The sequence below is a fragment of the Bufo bufo genome, chromosome 6, assembly GCF_905171765.1.
Source record: "Bufo bufo chromosome 6, aBufBuf1.1, whole genome shotgun sequence".
NCBI lineage: Eukaryota > Metazoa > Chordata > Amphibia > Anura > Bufonidae > Bufo > Bufo bufo.
Window position 1 is genome coordinate 414163817 of NC_053394.1, and position 21444 is coordinate 414185260.

Consider the following 21444-nt stretch of genomic DNA (forward strand, 5'->3'; position numbering starts at 1 on the left):
ATAGGGCAACAAGAATTATCACAAACACAAAGATCTGATTTGGAAAAAGATGCGGCCTTGTTACCCATAGCAACCAATCACAATATGGCAATATGGGAAATGAAAGCAGAATGCATACCGATATTTTCTATGGTCAAGATGCACAATTGCGGTCATTTATCAAACTGGTGTAAAGTAGAATTGACTTAGTTGCCCATAGCAACCAATTAGATTCCACCTTTCATTTTTGACAGCTCCTTTGGAAAATGAACGGTGGAATCTGATTGGTTGCTATGGGCAGTTAAGCAAGTTCTACTTTACACCAGTTTGATCCCAAATATATATATATATATACTACTTAACCCCCCCCCCTCCCTGTGGTGGCGACATGTTATATATACCCCCATTCAACAGCGAACCAGGGACTGAAATGACTAGTAGGTGACAAGATGAAGGGGGTTACATCTACGTGATGCTTGTCCATACAGGTAACCACTATGGACCTGATGTAAAGGACAGATGTACTGGAGATCCTGTCCACATGAGGCCTGTAAACAAGTTCTCCTTGCATTCCTGGACCCAAAAATATATTTTTTTATTCAACTATCGCCCCCTTTAAGTTCGGATTGAACAGCCGGATGGGTATGTCGCCTTCCATTTTACATCCTCTCTCTTAAAGCTGCCATACACCTTCAAATGCTTGTTCGGTCGCCAGCTGTTCTTCCTGACCTTCCCGTACACGTGCATGGTCAGCTTGGCCGAGCGTGCATATGTTATGACTGGGGAGAGAGCATGCTCAAACTCAACATGCCCTATTCTTTTTTTCCCCTTGACGTGTACAGAACACGTAATATATTGACGAGGGGGGGGGGGGGGGGGCGTCAGGGTGAGAGCATATCCCATCCAAGGAGTGCCTATTTTATACCAAGTGATCTCTCATAATTCCTAGCAGCCCCATGCCCAATGAGGATGCACAAAATCAGGGCGCATGGTAAAAAGTCGAACCCCCTTGTCTCGAGCTCACCCTCTGTAGCTCCCCCTTTAAATACCCCATATGTTTCCCTAGGTGCTGTAAGGCTACCCTACACCCCATGTGCCAGGCATCGCTATGAAGTAACATAATTGTAGGCCAATGTGTGATTGCATTTGTTTACAGGTTAGAAAGTCGAGGCCCCACCCAAGCACATAGCACTCCGTCCTCATGCAGATGGGCAGCAGCATGAGGAACGCACAGGGACCGGCGGCGCAGGTTCAGCCGAGTACTGCATGATACATCATTGTGGAGGCTCCGGGCTCCACCCAAGACCTACTGCTAGCGACAAATAAAGAGACAAACGTCGCGTCTTACCAGATGTTACTGGCCTTGGTCTGATCCACGACCAGCAAGTTCCCATGTACTTCATCAATGAGCTCAGGTGCGATCCAGCGCAGCGGAACCCACAGCTGGTCCGACGTCACAAGGTAGTCATCCTGGAAGACACAAACACAGCCAGCCGCTTAGATACACTTTAAAGCTTCCCTGCTGCTGCTTCCTACTACTCTCCCCCTCCTCCTCCTCCTCCTCCCTGAGGATCAGCAGATGTCTGATTCACCCTGACGAGAGAGGTTACACTGAAGTCCCCTCCTCCCCCTTTGGGCAGAGCCCTGCTCTGAGATGGGAGAGTGACTACTTCCCCTCCCCTTCCTTAATCTGGGCAGCATGGTGCTTCCTCTGGCACAAGCTGAGGACAGCTGGCGCAGCGCCAAGGTGTTTGATTACAGAATACAGAATGTGTGTAACATGGTAACAGGACAGTCTGAGTGGCAGAAAAAAAAGGGACTTATTTCCCAGCACTCCTATGGGGGACTATACGCCTGGAGACGCCACAAGTGGGACTGAACCTATGAGATCGATTCTGCACCATGGTGAAGGTGTAATGGAGACGGCTGGTGGCAGTAGAAGTGATTGTGGATTAAAAAAAAACAAGAGGCCTTGGCACCTAGATAGCGGGACCCTTCTATGCAGGGGCCACAGATGCCCTGCTCCATTTCTACCTGCTATGAGCACTTCTTTATGGAGGGTTATGTGTACTGGATGCTTCTGATATGAATCTGGAGCCACATTGTGGTCCTCAGCCGCCACCTGGCAACCATTGAAGAGTGACCTTGCAGGTGGCACCAAAAGGTCATCAATATCCGCTTAAATAGGTTTGCCCATCTTAGCAATACATACATGATAGGTGCGGGTCTGTACTTTGAAAGGAGCCCACAAAGTGCCAGCTGGCGCATGGCACATGCACGGCTGCCCTCCATTCATTTCTATTGGAGCGTCCCATTGAAATGAATGGGAAGTTCACTGCGCAAGCGCGCCCACCGCTCCATTCACTTCTATGGAAAAGGTCTATTTTCAGTAATCCCATAGAAATGAATGGAGAGAGGCCGGGCACGTGCAGTGCACCCTCCGGAACTTTGCGGGCTCTGTTGTAAGTATAGGTGCGGGTATCACTTCTACCAGACATTGGGGGCATATCCGAGAGATAAGCCCCCAATGTCCAAGAAGGAAATACTGCTTTTATGAAGGTCCCACTTGATACACCTACAAATTTATTGTTGGAAGCGTCTGCCATGCTCAGGTGAACGCTGCGGCCTTTTCTTGAGGCCTGTGCCGTCACGTCCATCAGTGACATGGCCTTTAAGCAACTCAGTCCCATTCAAGTGAATGGGACTTAGCTGCAATACCAAGCACAGCCACTATACAATGTACGGCGCTGTGCTTGGTATACAAGTATAGAGGCCCCTGTGCCCCCTGACTCCCAATCATGATCGCCAGGCGTGCTAGGAAATGGACCTCCACCAATCTGATATTGATAAGCCATCCTAAGGATAGGTCATCAATATTTAAGCCCCAGAATACCCTTTTAAAGTAATTTATTGTGCTTTAAACTTTTTTTGTTCATCATTTATTGTGCTGCCCTGTGTGGTGCTGTTAGGGGTGGGATCTGGAGAGAATCATTCTCCTTCCCCCTCTGGCAGCTGACAATATAGTCTTTTACTTCCCCTGATTTCTCAGCTTTCCTGCCATAGTACTGCACAGGATCTGCTCCCTCCCTGACAAGCAGGGCACAAAGCTATTCCTAAAGGCTCCCCAGCCCTTACTATTCAGAGACCTTACTGTGGGGAAAGTGACTGAGCAGCATGTGTGTCCACCAGCACCATAGTTGCCAACAGTCCCAATCCAGGCAAATTTGGCTTGTCCTGGCTCGAAAATGGGTGGTTATTATGTAAACCACTCCCAGAAGTGGGAAAGATTGGGGTGAGGCTTAAATGCCCCAAAGGTACCAAGAACAACGCAGCTCTGAGATGGACGTGCCCATTGCTATACACTTTCACCAACAAGTGGCCCTATACTATGTCATAGCTCTTCACCGGGTTGTTGTTTTTTAACAGCGTGTCAATGTCAAATACACTTCATTTTTAATCATCAATACAATAAATATGATATTCAATGATGGGACCAGTGATGGACCTCCAATGGAGGCAGACCACGCGACTGCCACAGCGCTGAACTTCTTCTCTTCCTGACATAAATACACTGCATTTCCATGCAGCCGCCACTAGGGGGAGCTCAGTGCAAAGAGATTATTACAGCTTCCATTGCAGTCCGTGGTAACTGTATAAATTGCTATGTACTGAGCTCCCCCTAGTGGTGTCTGCAGGCAGATAGTTTTGTGATATGTTAAATGAAGGGAAGAAGGGAAATCTATTAATGTATTTATGCCAGGTGTGAATACATTGAGAAATATTCTGCTTCATTAAGTAGGTGAGGCCAAGAGGGAATTTATTTTATTGTTTTATAATTACAATTTCTTCCACTTAATTAAAAAAAAATTAATTCTTCATAAATGTGGGGTGTTGCTCTTTCCGTTCTGCATTGCCTGGGAGAGGCACGTATTCTGGTAAACTGGATGGGGAAAGGGGGCCAATATAAAGTTTTTGAAAAGAATGACCCTTTTGGCCCAGAATGTTTTGAAAATGAACATAAATCAATAGCCGAGGGCTATACCAATTCTGTTTTAGGCCTAATTATTATATATATATATTTTTTTAAACCTTTATTATATTCTTTTAAAATAAAGACAAGACAAGATAATATATCTTTATATCTCTCTGTGTTATCTTTTTTCAAAAGCCTTTGGTAATAATAAAAAACAAAAAAACATTAGCGTGTTGTTTTTTTCAATTCTTCTGTATGTATTAATGGTGTTATTATTTAGGTATAGATCGATTATGGCGGCGGTTGTGTTCGCTCTCACACCACCGCTTCAATAATAAGGAGATGTCTTTTTTATCAGTTATTAGCAGCACCTTTTATGTATTATCTAAACATTCTGCTTATTTCCTGAGTGGACTGAAAAGCTCTAATAATCAGTCGCTCTCTGTTGGCGACATTATTTATTATTAGTAATTAGTTTATTACACTGTTCAACTCACTTAATTTCGCTAACTTTCTAGATATCACAGCTGCCAATCTAATACTCGTTCCCTGCTCAATTTGAGCTAGCCTTCTCCAAACAATCTATTTCCTAAATATCCTCCATTATGGTTCTCAATTCTATTTCTCACAATTCTATTTCTCACTAAACTGATGCACTTTATTGAGATATATATATATACCGTATATGCTGCTATGATTTTTTTGTACATCATTCACAATCATTATACATGTTTTTTGTGATCCTGTTTATTGCTGATCATGTCTCTAAATACTCAGTTATCAGTGTTATTATTAATTCAAACAACCACATAGAAAATATTGGACCCATAAATCTACAATAAAATCAGAATCATCTCTAAATAAACATCATCGCAGTACCCCTTACCCCCTCCCGCCGCCCCCCTTTGGTATTTTCACACTAGCGTTATTCTTTTCCGGCATTGAGTTCCATCCTAGGGGCTCAATACCAGAAAAGAACTGATCAGTTTTAGGCCTCATGCACACGACCGTTTTTCGGGTCCGCATCCGAGCCGCAGTTTTTGCGGCTCGGGTGCGGACCCATTCACTTCAATGGGGCCGCAAAAGATGCAGACAGCACTCCGTGTGGTGTCCGCATCCCTTGCTCCGTTCCGAGGCCCCGCAAAAAAAATATAGCATGTCCCATTCTTATCCGTTTTGCGGACAAGAATAGGCATTTTTACAATGGGCCGCCCGTTCCGTTCCGCAAATAGCGGAAAGGCACACGGGCGGCTTCCATTTTTTTTTGCGGATCCACGGTTTGCGGACCGCAAAAAACGGAAAGGTCGTGTGCATGAGGCCTAATCCTTATGCATTCTGAGTGGAGAGCAATCCGTTCAGGATGCATCAGGATGTCTTCAGTTCAGTCTTTTTGACTTTTCAGGATCAGAGTGTTCCGGCAAAACGGATCCGGAATTGCGGTCTGCGCATGCTCAGACAGTAAAAAATGTGAAAAAAATAAATTCCGGATCCGTTTTTGCAGATGACACCGGAGAGATGGATCCGGCATTTCAATGCATTTGTCATACGATCAGGATCCTGATCGTATGACAAATGCCATCAGTTTCGATGCATTTTGACGGAACTGCCTCCCGGAATCCTCTGCCGCAAGTGTGAAAGTTCCCTTAGAAAGGAAAATAATAGCAGAATGGAACTAAGTTTAAACATTATGCATAGTGAGAGTGGGGGATACAGCACAGCATAAGGCTCCATTCACACGTCCGCAAAATGGGTCCGCATCCGTTCCGCAATTTTGCGGAACGGGTGCAGACCCATTCATTTTCAATGGGGCCGGAATGTGAGGTCCGCATCCGCATTTGCGGATCCGCACTTCCGCATCTGTGCTTCCGTTTCCGCCAAAAAATAGAACATGTCCTATTCTTGTCCGCAATTGCGGACAAGATTAGGCATTTTCTATTATAGTGCCGGTGATGTGCGGTCCGCAAATTGCAAAATGCACATTGCCAGTGTCCGTGTTTTGCGGAATCCACAATTTGCGGATCCGCAGAACACTTATGGACATGTGAATGGACCCTAAATGATAAGATAAAATGCTGATGATCAAAGCAAAATGAAATGTAGTCCATAAACATGGGCAGTAAGAGGCAAGGGGAGAGTGTTGGGGATGTTAATACAACGAGAAGAAGAAAGAGGACGCTCAGGCGCAGGTCCTAAGGGGGTATTGGTCTACTCAGTACTGACATCAGGTAAAAATATGTATCCTATAGGTCTGGAGACCTTCGTGCCTCTATCCTAGTAGGTGACTGATATTGTCATTTTATGCATCGAGCGCTGTGAATGGATGAGATTGATAGAGGAAAGTTTTCTCCCCTTATAAAGATCTAACGAACCCAGCGCTCGTGTTACAAGCTCCTAACCCCTGAAGATGCGGCTTGTGGTGAAACATGTTGGGGGATCTCTTTTTTAAATGCAATTAGCGTTGTGAAATAAGGGGGCCGACCTGCAGGCGTCCCCCTGAATCTAATTGTGAGAAATAGAATTGAGAACCATAATGGAGGATATTTAGGAAATAGATTGTTTGGAGAAGGCTCAAATTGAGCAGGGAACGAGTATTGGATTGACAGCTGTGATATCTAGAAAGTTAGGCTTCGTTCACATCACCGTTCAGCCTTTCCGTTCTCGGGGCAGGAAAACGGAAAGGACGGATTCGGCACATAACTGAGCCGAACGAAGCCAACGGGCCCCATAGACTATAATGAGATCCGTTAGGTTTCCACTCAGAAAAATATTTTGGAGCGGAGACAAAAGTTGTGCATGCAGGGCTTTTGTCTCCGCTTCAAAAATCTTCTTCTGAGCGGAAACCTAACGGATCCCATTATAGTCTATGGGGCCCGTGGGCTCGATTCGGCTCAGTTATGTGCCGAATCCGTCCTTTCCGTTTTCCTGCCCCGTAACGGAAAGGCTGAACGGTGATGTGAACGAAGCCTAAGCGAAATTAAGTGAGTTGAACAGTGTAACAAACTATCTTACTAATAATAAATAATGTCGCCAACAGAGAGCGACTGATTATTAGAGCTTTTCAGTCCACTCAGGAAATAAGCAGAATGTTTAGATAATACATAAAAACTAGATTTTTGTACTTACCGTAAAATCTGTTCCTCTTCAATTCATTGGGGGACACAGGCTTGATCTTAGGGTATAGCTGTTGCCGCTAGGACACTAAGCACAACGGTGTGAGCTCCTCCCTCCAGCTATACTCTTCCTACAGGGACTAAGCTAAATCAGTTAGTGCAAAAGCAGTAGGAGAAGCAACACACAAAAAATATATATCACACTATGTACAAACCCAGAACCACACAGGCCCGAAAAGGCTCCTAAACAAAAGAAAGGGTGGGAGCCGTGTCCCCCAATGAGCGGAAAAGAAACAGATTTTACAGTAAGTACAAAAATCTAGTTTTCTCATCTGTATCATTGGGGGGGGGGGGGGGGGGACAGGCTTGACCATGGGACGTTACAGAGCAGTCCCAAGGGTGGGCATAAACAAGAACCCTCCCGTCAATCAGAGAACCGCCGTCTGCAAAACTCTACGCCCCAGAAAAGCAAAGGTGTGCACCCTATAAAACTTGGTAAAAATATGCAAAGACGACCAGGTCGCAGCCTTGCACACCTGAAGGGCAGAAGCCCCGTGATGCACTGCCCAAGAGGCCCCCACTGCTCGAGCCGAATGAGCAGTCACCCGGAATGGTGGGGCCCGGCCATTAACGCGGTACGCTTCCACAATGGCCAAACAAATCCATCGGGAAATGTAAGTCTTCGACAATGCCAGCCCTTGTCTCGACCCCCCTTGGAATCATGAACAGGGAATCCACCCGTTGGAAAGATGACATCTGGGACAGATAAATGAGAACGGCTCGTACTAAATCCAGGGTATGGAGAGCTGCTCCCGAGGATGAGACGGGCCTGGACAAAATGAAGGGAGAATAATCTCATTCAGATGGAATGCCGACACCATCTTCGGCAGGAAGGACTGCAAGGGGCGAAGGACCACCTTATCCTGATGGAGGATCAGGAAAGGCGACCGACATGAAAGAGCCGCGAGTTCAGACACCCTACGGATGGACGTGATTGCCACCAAAAACCACCTTGTAGGACAGGAAACGAAGCGACACCTGCTGCAAAGGCTCAAACGGAGAAGACTGGAGAGCGTTGAGTACTAAATTAAGATCCCAAGGATCCAACGGAGGACGGAAAAGGGGAGCAGCATGCGCCACCCCCTGCAGAAAAGTCAGAACCGCCGAAAGTGAAGCCAAATTCCACTGAAAAAGAATGGAGAGAGCCGACACTTGCCCTTTGAGGGAGCTGAGAGCAGGGGCGTAGCGTGGGGGGGGACCGTGGGGGCCGTTGCCCCGAGCGCCAAATTGCAGGGGGCGCCAGGCAGCCGAAATTTCAATGAGAGCTACGGGAGCCTATCCCCTCCGTTATGCCTCATAGGCTTCAGGCCACTAGGCACTAGTCATCTCGCAAGATCCGACGCAGGAGGTCACAGTGAGGTTATCGTGACCGAGTCCTGCATCGGATCTCGCGAGATGACGCGATGACGTGGCGCGAGAAGGCACAGTGAGGCCTTCGTGACCGCCTGCGCCCGGACGCCACAAGCAGTGATGGAGAGAGGTAAGGTAAGTATTTTTATTTTTTTTTATGTACCCTAACCTAATTGCAGAGGCACTGGGGGCAGTATGGGGGTGGGAGAGGACTGGAGCAGAAAGAGGATATCCTACTGAATGGCATAGTAAATAAGAGTGGAGAGGCGGCCATTATATTAATAACAAAGAGGGGGACATTATATTAATAATAAAGAGGGGGCAATTTTTGGCTTGCCCCGGGTGCTGGCACTGGCTGAGAGCCAGCCCCAAGTCCATGCCGAACTGCAGAAAAGCCAAGAGTCGCGGCAAAGAGAACCGAATGGGAGGCAGCTGATGCCGCTCGCACCAACTAAAGTAGGACTTCCAGGTCCGGTGGTAGATTCTGGAAGACGACGGCTTCCTGGCCGAATCATGGTCTGGACCACCGCATCCGAAAAACCCAGACACTTCAGTGCGGCGGCTTCAACAGCCATGCCATTAAATGTACTCACCTGTCCGGCGTCTTCTGCCCCCCTGGCTCCAGCCGGATCTCCACCTTCGGTGTGCGGCTCCTTGGTGAGGGACGTTACACCGGAACAGAGGGGACTTGCGGTGGACTGCTGTGGTGATTCGAACACTGGCGGGATACAGAGGTTTTGTGGGAACCACCGCCATAATATATCTATACCTAAATAATAATACAATTAATACATACAGAAGATTTGAAAAAAACAACACGCTAATGTTTTTTGTTTTTTTATTATTGACCAAAGGCTTTTGAAAAAAGATAACACAGAGAGATATAAAGATATATTATCTGGTCTTGTCTTTATTTTAAAAGAATATAATTAAGGTGTTTTTTATTTATTTAAAGAAAAGAATAAATAATTAGGCCTAAAACAGAACTGGTATAGCCCTTGGCTATGGATTTATGTTCAATATTAAGTTTTGCTATAGAGCCCTATGGGATCTGTATACGCCCCGGGGTGGGACAACCCTAAGGCAAGTAGCCTGCGCTGATAATGGCTGTGTATGCTGATTGAAATCAGATAATATGATCCTATACACACTGGGAAATCTAATTTAAAGGAGAAGACATAATAAACACAATTTCTTTGATAGAGACTATACCAAATGAGCAATACATCCGAACCCGTGCCAATATTTGGGTCAGTGGAAATAATGCATCTTTCCAATACACAGTAGCTATACCTAGAGAGGTGGCTCAGAGGAACCAATCAGACGACTGCTTTAAATTTCAACCTGGAAGTAACCTGTGTTCTAATTGGACAACAGTGGGTTTCATTACTCTAGATTCTATATATGTCCCCCCCCCCCCCCCCCCCCGACTACGAAGTGTTTCCTCCATTAGAATCAACAGAATGGAAAACACAAACTCCAATGGAATTTAGTCTGAATAAGGCCAAAATGCAGGAAGTGTTGTCGTAGGAACGAGGGGACAGGGCTATTCTCCCTCACGTACAGTTCTTGAGGTCATCACAATGGTGTTAGTTCTCGTTTTTTACATGTATGCAAAGTGAACGGGGAACGAACAATCGTAACAATGATCATTCGTCCCCCTTTCACTACATCACATGACTAAGGCACGTTAAACGAGCGTCGATAGGCTTTTATATTCTGGATAGGCACCCATTTTTAGACATGAGACTGCATGTGTACCTGGACTTTAAAATTAAAGGGGTCCTCCAGGGTTGATGGCGTTCTCATCTCCTGTCTAAAATTGAAATCTGATGGCAGGAAATACAGCTGGCAGACGGCATGGTACCACTGCCAACCATACAATGCCTGAAATTACTACACGGGAGAGACTTTGGACGTAATATTATATAGAACCACCCAACCTGGTGGCTGTATTTCCCGCCATGAGATTTCAATTTTTGAAGGGGTCTTTTGTAACCTCCACAGATCAACACATTCTGCCCATACTAGGGCCACGAGGAGGTCAGGAACCGTCTGCAGCTTACATCTTCTCCATAGCGTGGAGTGGGAAGCTCATGGTGATGAGATAATAAACAAGTGCCGTCACTAGCTAATTATCAGCCTCTGCCAAGAGCAAACTGACGAGCCAGGGAAGTGGGAACAGCCGGATCTACAGCAGCGGAGAGAACTGGGGGCTTTCTGTCTAGAAACAGCACTACAGCCCTTCAAGGGTTGTGTTTGGTATTGCAGGTCAGCTCCAAAGTGACTGGGGCTGAGCTGTAATACCACCTACGTCCTGTGAACAAGTTTGGCGCTGTTTTTCGAACAACCGATTTTGACAATGATGTCTGAGTGCACAAGACAAAATGGCATCTGCGCCAGTCATTATTACCCGCTGGCCCCCATGACTGTCCACAGGTGGTGTTAATAATAAATGTGAAGCTTCACTACTTACCCGATACTTAGAATGCGAAAGCCCATAGTCGCCTATCTTCACAGTCAAGTCAGCCGAAAGGAGACAATTGCGCAGAGCGAGGTCACTATGTATTAGAGAGAAGAGAAAGACCATGAGACAGTGACACTGAGAGGCGCCACAAACCCAGAGCGCCGGGCGTGCCAAGCCCACAACGCCAAGACCGTGTCAGAAGTCACAACTCCAACTTCTCCATGACCAAGTGGAGCATCTAACTGGACTGTGAGATCTCCTCAAGTGGCGTGTGGGGGGAGGTAGGTGACCATTATCCCTTCTTTACCCCCACAGATCTTTCCTCCTTTTTGTAGGGGCAATGTCATCTGTAGATCTGTGTGCACTTAAATTATACAAGGATGTGACTGAATGTTCTAGATCGTCATCCAGGCAGGAATTTTTCCACTGTCTCAGATTTATTTATTTTTTGCTGGATTTTCTTGGACTGCAGAGTCAGCATCTGGAGGAGAGGAGCTCTCTGTATAGTATAACGATCCAACCCTACCTGATACAGACACAAAATCTATCTCTCTATTATCTATTATCTATCTATCTATCTATCTATCTATCTATTATCTATTATCTATCTATCTATCTATCTATCTATCTATCTATCTATCATCTATCTATTATCTATATATCTATTATCTATATATCTATTATCTATCTATTATCTATCTATCTATCTATCTATCTAGCTTGTCTTGTCAGTTATTTAATTAAGACCTGATATATAGTACAGACCAAAAGTTTGGACTCACCTTCTCATTCAAAGAGTTTTCTTTATTTTCATGACTATGAAGGCATCAAAACTATGAATTAACACATGTGGAATTATATACATAACAAACAAGTGTGAAACAACAGAAAATATGTCATATTCTAGGTTCTTCAAAGTAGCCACCTTTTGCTTTGATTACTGCTTTGCACACTCTTGGCATTCTCTTGATGAGCTTCAAGAGGTAGTCCCCTGAAATGGTCTTCCAACAGTCTTGAAGGAGTTCCCAGAGATGCTTAGCACTTGTTGGCCCTTTTGCCTTCACTCTGCGGTCCAGCTCACCCCAAACCATCTCGATTGGGTTCAGGTCCGGTGACTGTGGAGGCCAGGTCATCTGGCGCAGCACCCCATCACTCTCCTTCATGGTCAAATAGCCCTTACTTTCAAAGTTTTCCCAATTTTTCGGCTGACTGACTGACCTTCATTTCTTAAAGTAATGATGGCCACTCGTTTTTCTTTACTTAGCTGCTTTTTTCTTGCCATAATACAAATTCTAACAGTCTATTTAGTAGGACTATCAGCTGTGTATCCACCTGACTTCTCCTCAACGCCACTGATGGTCCCAACCCCATTTATAAGGCAAGAAATCCCACTTATTAAACCTGACAGGGCACACCTGTGAAGTGAAAACCATTTCAGGGGACTACCTCTTGAAGCTCATCAAGAGAATGCCAAGAGTGTGCAAAGCAGTAATCAAAGCAAAAAGGTGGCTACTTTGAAGAACCTAGAATATGACATATTTTCAGTTGTTTCACACTTGTTTGTTATGTATATAATTCCACATGTGTTAATTCATAGTTTTGATGCCTTCATAGTCATGAAAATAAAGAAAACTCTTTGAATGAGAAGGTGTGTCCAAACTTTTGGTCTGTACTGTACGTATTACCCCTTCCAGCTATTCTAATAAATGAAAACTATGATTTTATTAAAGGAGGACTTCACCCAAAAATGTAATAAAATAATATTTGGGTGGAGCTCACTCTGTGTCCCGAAAGTTTCATATTTTTTTTTTTTGTGATGTTGTCCTGTGTCCTGATTACTCAAATAGATGTGACTAGAGATGAGCGAATTTCCGCTTATGAAATTCATTCACGCTTCGTTTGGTGGTAAAAGGTGAATTGCGTTATGGATTCCGTTACCACGGACCATAACACAATTTTATGACGGAATGACTTTAGAGGCATTCTGTTATTCATTCCGTCATAATAGAAGTCTATGGGCTGCAAAACGGATCCGTCCTGTTTCCGTTATGCAGGGCATTGTGGGAGTTATAGTTTTGCAACAGCTGGAGGGCCGCAGGTTGAGCATGCCTGGTCTAGAAGATACATGTGAGCGCCCCCTTTTGGTTGTTCACATGTATTTTCCATTACGGACAAGGATAGGACTGTTCTATTAGGTGCCAGCTGTACGAAATGCACAGGGCCGGTATCTGTGTTTTGCGGATCCACAATTTGCGGACAGTAAAAACGGCTACGGCCATGAGCCCTTTGGGTGCCTTCACATGCCGCAGATTTTGTTCCAGAATTTTCTACGTCAGAAAATCAGTTCCATTCATCTGAGTAGGGCAGCAAGCACGTGGATTTCTGCAAGCCCCAATTCAGGTGAATAGAATTGATTTTCAGCCGCAGAAAATTGTGCAGCAAAATCTGCTGTGCGTGAAGGTAACCTTATGGGGTCACTAAGGTAAGACTGTAGGTTTTTGTGGCCCTAGGTCAGTGGTGGCGAACCTACGGCACGGGCATGAGGCGGCACTCAGAGCCCTCTCTGTGGGCACCCGCCCCCTGGAGAAAGTCTATGGTGCACCAATACGGCTTAGATTTTCCCTGCATTCATCAGCACAGGGCGTTCTATGAACAGCACACTGAATGCAGGCAGGCTATTATAGCTAAGTGATAGCGTACATGGCGGATATACGATATTGGTATTCAGGTTAAATTGCCGTGTTGGCACTTTGCGATAAATAAGTGGGTTTTGTGTTGTAGTTTGGGCACTTGGTCTCTAAAAGGTTCGCCATCATTGCCCTAGGTGAAATTGCGCATTGCTGTTTTCACCAATGCAGCAGGTATAAAAGCACCAGAAGGGTAATTGTCCTGGATAATTTAAAGGGGTATCGCAATAAAAATAATAAGACCAATGTACACCATCTGTTTCCTGATCTAGGTACTGTGGTAATGTAAATATTATGCTTACTCTGGGGTTACCATGGCAGCAACAATAGTCTTCCTGTCATGTGACCTCTACTTAACAGAACACACCCGGAAGTCACATGACAGGAAGTCCCATCACACTAGACTCAGATTACATTATTCCAGGAGAATGAGAAGGAAAAAAAAAGGTATATTAGAGAATTACATTTTCTATATAAAATCTATTACACTATGTTCCTTTTTTTTTTTTTTTAACATTCTCTCAGCTCTGTTGCGGAAGAAGATAATTAGAGAGGTTGTCCCATGAAAAATATTCTACATTTTGCAAACCAGCCCCTGGAGCTGAATACTTTTGTAATTGCATGTCATTAAAAATTTAGTATAGCCACTGAGCTATTCAATAAAATCTGTATCTGTATAGCGCCACCTGCTGTTTGTTCTTTTCCTTATTTCTCTGTCCACCTCGCTGAGGTGGTCGCACATGCTCAGTTCCATCCGTTAACGGCGACCGACCCTATCTACTATTAGAAGCTGTGACAGGAAGAGAGCTGCAGCAGAAAGGACACATCCCCTGATAAGCTACTGCAAATGCAACAAAGTTGTAGGATGGCGCAGGAAATTCAATAATCAAAAACCCTTAACATTTTGGGTATGACATTATTTACATAATGGAACAGATGAACCATCAAGTCTGTCCGTTGTCCTATTGCTTGCCATCCTATTTCCCAATGCGGCGGACAGAAGGCGCTCATTAAGATTGGATTTGGATCCCTCACCATCTAATGCCCCTACGGTAGACGCACATTCTACAAAACCGATTGGCTTGGACATGTTTTTCGTTTGTGGAAACCTGAGAACATCAACCTCCAAGCAGTCAAGTTGTCGTAGTCAGTTCCAATCCCATAGCCCCAGAGCTGTGGACCATCAGTGCCGACCCCCACCACACCACCTTGAGCCTGAGGTAGATCGAATGTGACACAAATCGCGCCATTCAGCTTTTCGATAGTTCTGAATGCCCGACTGTGTGAATGAGATCTTCAATATGTGACCCATGTTAGCTCATAGACATCGAAACTGAGAAGATAGTCAAAGACGTCGTCCAGGTCAGATGAATCTTCTGATGTGTAATCGCTATGAAGACCTTATCCAAAAATTTTACAACCCAGAGCTGCATTCACAATTTTGTCACAACAAGCCTGTTGTCAGATTCAGGGCCCATGCGAGCGAACGCATTTTCTTTCCATTTTTTGGCGGACTGCATGCAGAACCATTCATTTCAATGGGGCTGCAAAAAAAAACGGAAGTTACTCCGTGTGCACTCCATTTCCCTATGTCTGTTCCACAAAAAAAATAGAACATGTCCTATTATTGTCCGCATAACTGACAAGAATAGGACTGTTCCATTAGGGGCCAGATGTTCCATTCCGAAAAATACGGAATGCACGAGGACGTAATCCGTATCTTTTGCGGATCCGTGTTTTGCAGAATACATACGGTCGTGTGCATGAGCCCTTACCCTTACAACTCATCTGAGTGTCTATAATGCCGGAAGGGGACAGTTAACGTGGAGTGTCTAAAGAACACGCTGAGATGCTGGGAGAGTTCAGCTCTGAAGCCTGCAGAATTGTGAATGCAGCTGTGGAGCATGAAATGTTTAGATACTTCTATATGTAAATTGTAAAAGGGCAACAATAGAGAAAATTAATATCGTAATGTTGGTAGGACTGAGGCGAAGCTGCTTCCACAGTGACCAGAGCTATTATCAATCAGTCTATAGCTACATGCTTAATTATTGCATAATGAACACTTACGGGATCGTCTAATATACTTTGTGTATCAATTCCCCATCATTTTTATATCTGTAAAAAAAAAAAAAAACTTACAGAGGATCATTTAGACTGGATGCAACTAAAGCAAACCCTCCTCTGTGATAAGTATCGGGTCTGTCTGTACTTCACCTGAATATAAAACAAGAATATTCCCATTCACTGACAGCCAGCAGGGTTCTTAGAAATGATGAGGGATTGATACAGAGAGTATATTACAAAGTTGCAGAACTGATGATGCTGCATTCACAGAAAATGGCAAGACCAAACACTAGATCTGTGCAGAGGGGTCAAGGAGTCTTGGATCCTGCGCGGATGTAGCAGAGGGGAGACAGCGTAGGCCATCCGAGAGACCAGGAGCAGTGAGTGCCGCCCGCAACAAAATCACTGATGCTGGAGCCTGCATGTCCTACTCATTCAGCATCAGGATATTGTTCCAGGGGACAAACCAAGCAGCGTCCATCCGAGACCGGTGAGGGGGGGGGGGGGGGGTTGGTGTCAAAATGGTAGAAAAAGACAAAACGCAGTGAACAGCAGAGGGGCGAGCCCTCATCTCGTGTAAAGGATTCCCAGCCTCCTGCTCTCCTGACCTGTGGGTGTAGTTATTCTTGTGCAGGTGAAGGAGCCCGCAGCAAACTTCACAGCCCATGCGCTGCAGGGTCAGGGGGTCGGGCGACGTGGACTCTGTGGCCGCACAGCTCTGGAGATATCCTTTAAGATCCCCCTGGAAGTAAAAGAAACAAACATAATAACTACAGTCAGGTTCCTCTAATCCAGCATCCAAAAGTCTGAAAAGGCTAATACTCCGGCAGTTCTCGGGAACAGCTCCAGATGTAGGGGGCGCTATGGCTTTGTGACTGGCTGATGGTGTCCGGACTCTTCCCTGGGGAAACAAGGGTCCGGCATGTTGGATTTCAAAAGGCCAGTGATCTTTTGTTCACAAGGGCAATGTATCAGGCTGTGGATTACTCCTCTCGCCCTACTGAGCATCGGGGTGTGGAATAGCTGCGCTCAACAGATATATGAGGTGTATCGGAAGCCTTCCCTGTGTATCTGTGTCTATCCTATACATGTGCTTGTTGGGTGGAGGCTTTTTTTGTGATGTCAGAGATGCCAATCATCTCCCCTATACAGCTCTCCCTATCACTGAACAGCGACTGAGAAACTGCAGCTGCATCTCCCTCCTCTCCCTCATATTTATTGTTTTACACCAGATAGAGCCTAAAGGGACGGTAAGAGAAATGATAGATTGTAGATAATAGATAGATAGATAATAGATAGATAATAGATAGATAATAGATAGATAATAGATAGATAGATATGAGATAGATAGATAGATAATAGATAGATAATAGATAGATAGATAATAGATAATAGATAGATAATAGATAGATATGAGATAGATATATAATAGATAGATAATAGATAGATGATAGATAATAGATAGATAGATAATAGATAGATAGATAATAGATAGATAGATAGATAGATAATAGATAGATAATAGATAGAAGAGATAGATAGATAGATAGATAGATAGATAGATAGATAATAGATAGATAGATAGATAGATAGATAGATAGATAGATAGATAGATAATAGATAGATAGATAGATAATAGATAGATAGATAGATAATAGATAGATAGATAGATAGATAGATAGATAGATAGATAGATAGATAATAGATAGATAGATAGATAATAGATAGATAATAGATAGATATGAGATAGATAATAGATAGATAATAGATAGATAGATAGATAGATAATAGATAGATAATAGATAGATATGAGATAGATAGATAGATATAAGATAGATGATAGATAATAGATAGATAGATAGATAGATAATAGATAGATAGATAGATAATAGATAGATAATAGATAGATATGAGATAGATAATAGATATAAGATAGATGATAGATAATAGATAGATAGATATGTGAGGATCAGTCCAGGACATACACGTCTAATCCAAGAATCCATGAGACGGGACTTAATATGCAGCAATAAAACGTATTAATTGTCTTTTGTGAAGAACATAACTACAGGATGACACGGGGCGTTTCACAGGACACACCCTGACTAGTAACCTACATTCTGTGTTACGTAAGATACCAGCAGATACCAGTATTCCTCAGGAGCACTCACCAGCGGGCAAAATTCCATGACCAGGAGATAAGGGGTGATCTCGGCCCACTGCGCCAGACACTGAAGAAGGTTGGGGTGCTGGAGGACCCTGAGAAGAAAGAGGACATCAATTCGATGGATACAAGATACATGTGTTTGTTGCCAAAAGAGCGCCACTTCTGTCTGTGGCTGGTACTGCAGCTCAGCACCATTTATTTGAATACTGCAATACAACACATTGTGCCATCTTAAATAGGGCTGAGCTGCAGTACCATTCCCTGCCATAGACCAAAGTGGCGCTGTTTGAGGAAAAAAATCAGACTGTTTTCTAATCTCACATAAACCCCTCCTCCTTCATTTATTGTGTTAAATTATTTAATTATCATTGATATAATAATATATTATGCTTATTATAATTTTATAAGAAGAGACCCTTTCAGGGGGTCACACTGGTCCCAATCCAAGGACCTTTTTAAATTTTATTCAGCTACATAAGGTTTTCTTCTCCATTCATGCCTAAAGCCATGTTCAGAATTTCTGCTTTTTAGCACTTTACCACTAGGCGGAGACCTACGCAACCTCCAATGAAAGAGCAGGATCAACCCCATTAAACCAGACACGCTGCATCATAGGGTTGATCCTGCTGATCAAAATGATACTAGTCTTGTAAAAATTGGTTGTGGCGTTCCCAAGAAACAGGAGTTTTGTCCTTTATGGAAATAAGGACCTTGATGCACAGAGGGGCGGGGCCAATGCTGACATCTAATTCTGGCCCCTCCCATCACAGCACTGAAGCCGCCATATGCACAAATAATGGAAGTCTATTTTCTTGGGAATGCCTCAACCAATTATCACAAGACAGGTATCATTTTAATCCGCAGGATCAACCCTACCGGGCAGTATAAAGGGTTTGATAGAGTTGATTCTGCTGATAGGCACCCTTTAAATCATACAAAGAGGAGAGAATCACTAGTCACCTTATAACGAAGACACCCATGTGACTTTCATAACATAAAGCAGGAAAACCTATAGCATCTGGTGGATGAAACAAACTCTGGAGAGAAATGCTATTTACTGAGGAGCGTTCCCTCCCACATGCTAGTTATATATAGTACATGTAAATATAGCCTCAGGGAGGAGAGTGGGCGTCTGATACTACAATTATACACCCTGGATAACGGCACTATTTATACGCGGATATTATGTTAGAAGGGATTTTCCGCTTTCGGATGGGACTTCACTGACTCCTCCTCCAGCTCCTGGATATGAAGCAATATCAGCACCGATTCCCTCTGTTTACAGATTTCCATAATTCAGAACCCTTAACTGGGAGGAAACTAAACCAATATACTTTTTGTTTCTATTCCTTATTATTTTCAAGATCTCTGCTTGCTGTCAGTGAAAAAGAACATTCATTATTTACTACCGGAGAGAACCATTCTCCAACAGAAATCTATTACTCAAACCACTTCTGCGATTTAGTGTTGCTTCATCTGAAAATGGGATCCGACCCCAAAATGCGTTGGCCTTCTAACAATACTGTGGTTCTTATACTATGTCATCTCTGCACTATTCCTTGCTGAAGGCTGGGGAGCGTGTCCTGCTGGCTCTCCTCCAGGCTGGAGTTTTACTCTACAAGTGCAGGCAGTGTTTGTCTGCTCCGGCTTTTAGGTGTACGGCTTATTACATGATTATAAAACGTTTCATCGCCTTCACCCCAAAGGGAAATCTCACTTTTATTGTTTCAATTAATTTTTAATGAAATCATCATGTGGCAGCATGCAATAAATGTCAGCAAGGTATGTTATATAAGCTACAGACATCTCATAAAGACAGCCCTGTCTGTACACCCTGTACACAAACAGATAGATAGATACATACATAGATAGATAGATAGATAGATAATAGATAGATAGATAGATAGATAGATAGATAGATAGATAGATATGAGATAGATAGATAGATGATAGATAGATAGATAAAGAAAGAATAGATGGTAGATAAATAGACAATTCGATAGATAGATGATAGATGATAATACATAGATAGATATAAGATAGATAAATACAGAATAGATAGAGATAGATAAATATGAGATAGAGAATAGATAGATATAAGAGATAATAGATATATAATAGATAGATAGATAGATAGATAGATAGATAATAGATAGATAATAGATAATAGATAGATAGATAATAGATAATAGATAGATAATAGATAATAGATAGATAATAGATAGATAATAGATAGATAGATAGATAGATAGATAGATAGATAATAGATAGATAGATAATAGATAGATAGATAGATAGATAGATAGATAGATAGATAGATAGATAGATAATAGATAGATAGATAGATAGATAATAGATAATAGATAATAGATAGATAATAGATAGATAATAGATAGATAATAACATAATAGATAATAGATAGATAATAGATAATAGATAGATAATAGATAATAGATAGATAGATATATAATAGATAGATAGATAATAGATAATAGATAGATAGATAGATAATAGATAGATAGATAATAGATAATAGATAGATAATAGATAGATAGATAGATAGATAATAGATAATAGATAGATAATAGATAATAGATAGATAATAGATAGATAATAGATAGATAGATAGATAGATAGATAGATAGATAGATAGATAGATAATAGATAGATAGATAGATAGATAATAGATAATAGATAATAGATAGATAATAGATAGATAATAGATAGATAATAACATAATAGATAATAGATAGATAATAGATAATAGATAGATAATAGATAATAGATAGATAGATATATAATAGATAGATAGATAATAGATAATAGATAGATAGATAGATAATAGATAGATAGATAATAGATAATAGATAGATAATAGATAGATAGATAGATAGATAATAGATAGATAATAGATAGATAATAGATAGATAGATAGATAGATAGATAATAGATAATAGATAGATAGATAATAGATAATAGATAGATAATAGATAGATAGATAATAGATAGATAGGTAGATAATAGATAGATAGATAGATAATAGATAGATAGGAGATAGATAGATAGATAGATAATAGATAATAGATAGATAATAGATAGATAATAGATAGATAATAGATAGATAGATAGATAATAGATAATAGATAGATAATAGATAGATAGATAATAGATAGATAGATAGATAATAGATAGATAGATAGATAGATAGATAATAGATAGATAGATAGATAGATAATAGATAATAGATAATAGATAGATAGATAGATAGATAGATAGATAATAGATAGATAGATAATAGATAGATAGATAGATTAATAGATAATAGATAGATACTGTAGATAGAAAGAAAAAAAAGTGTTGTGGGTAAAATGGGCGATTTATCAGAGTTGCAAAAAGCGATGATTATTGGCTTTCAGGCAGGATTTCAAAATACAAAAATACTAATCCTAGAACTTTTTTCTTAAAACTACATTGTGATGTTCCTCTATTATTCCTCCTGGAAATGCATGACTACATTGACAACTGGGCATTACTGCTCCCCTTGTGAGTAGGGCGTGCCCCTACATACCCTGGCACTCTCATCT

At 42.4% G+C, this 21444-nt stretch overlaps 1 protein-coding gene and 1 long non-coding RNA gene across 5 annotated transcripts in view; both read right to left on the minus strand.

Annotated features, from left to right (window-relative positions):
* LOC121006142 overlaps nucleotides 1-21444 on the minus strand; it is a 978004-nt gene that overhangs the window by 464487 nt on the left and 492073 nt on the right. The window lies entirely within an intron of this gene.
* AATK (apoptosis associated tyrosine kinase) overlaps nucleotides 1-21444 on the minus strand; it is a 93047-nt gene that overhangs the window by 12788 nt on the left and 58815 nt on the right. For all 4 annotated transcript variants that reach the window (XM_040439073.1, XM_040439075.1, XM_040439074.1 and 1 more), the window contains 4 exons: nucleotides 17865-17952; nucleotides 16302-16435; nucleotides 10949-11033; nucleotides 1328-1449 (listed from right to left, as the gene is read on the minus strand). In XM_040439073.1, coding sequence (XP_040295007.1) covers nucleotides 1328-1449; nucleotides 10949-11033; nucleotides 16302-16435; nucleotides 17865-17952 — 429 coding nt within the window. The remainder of the gene's footprint in view (nucleotides 1-1327; nucleotides 1450-10948; nucleotides 11034-16301; nucleotides 16436-17864; nucleotides 17953-21444) is intronic.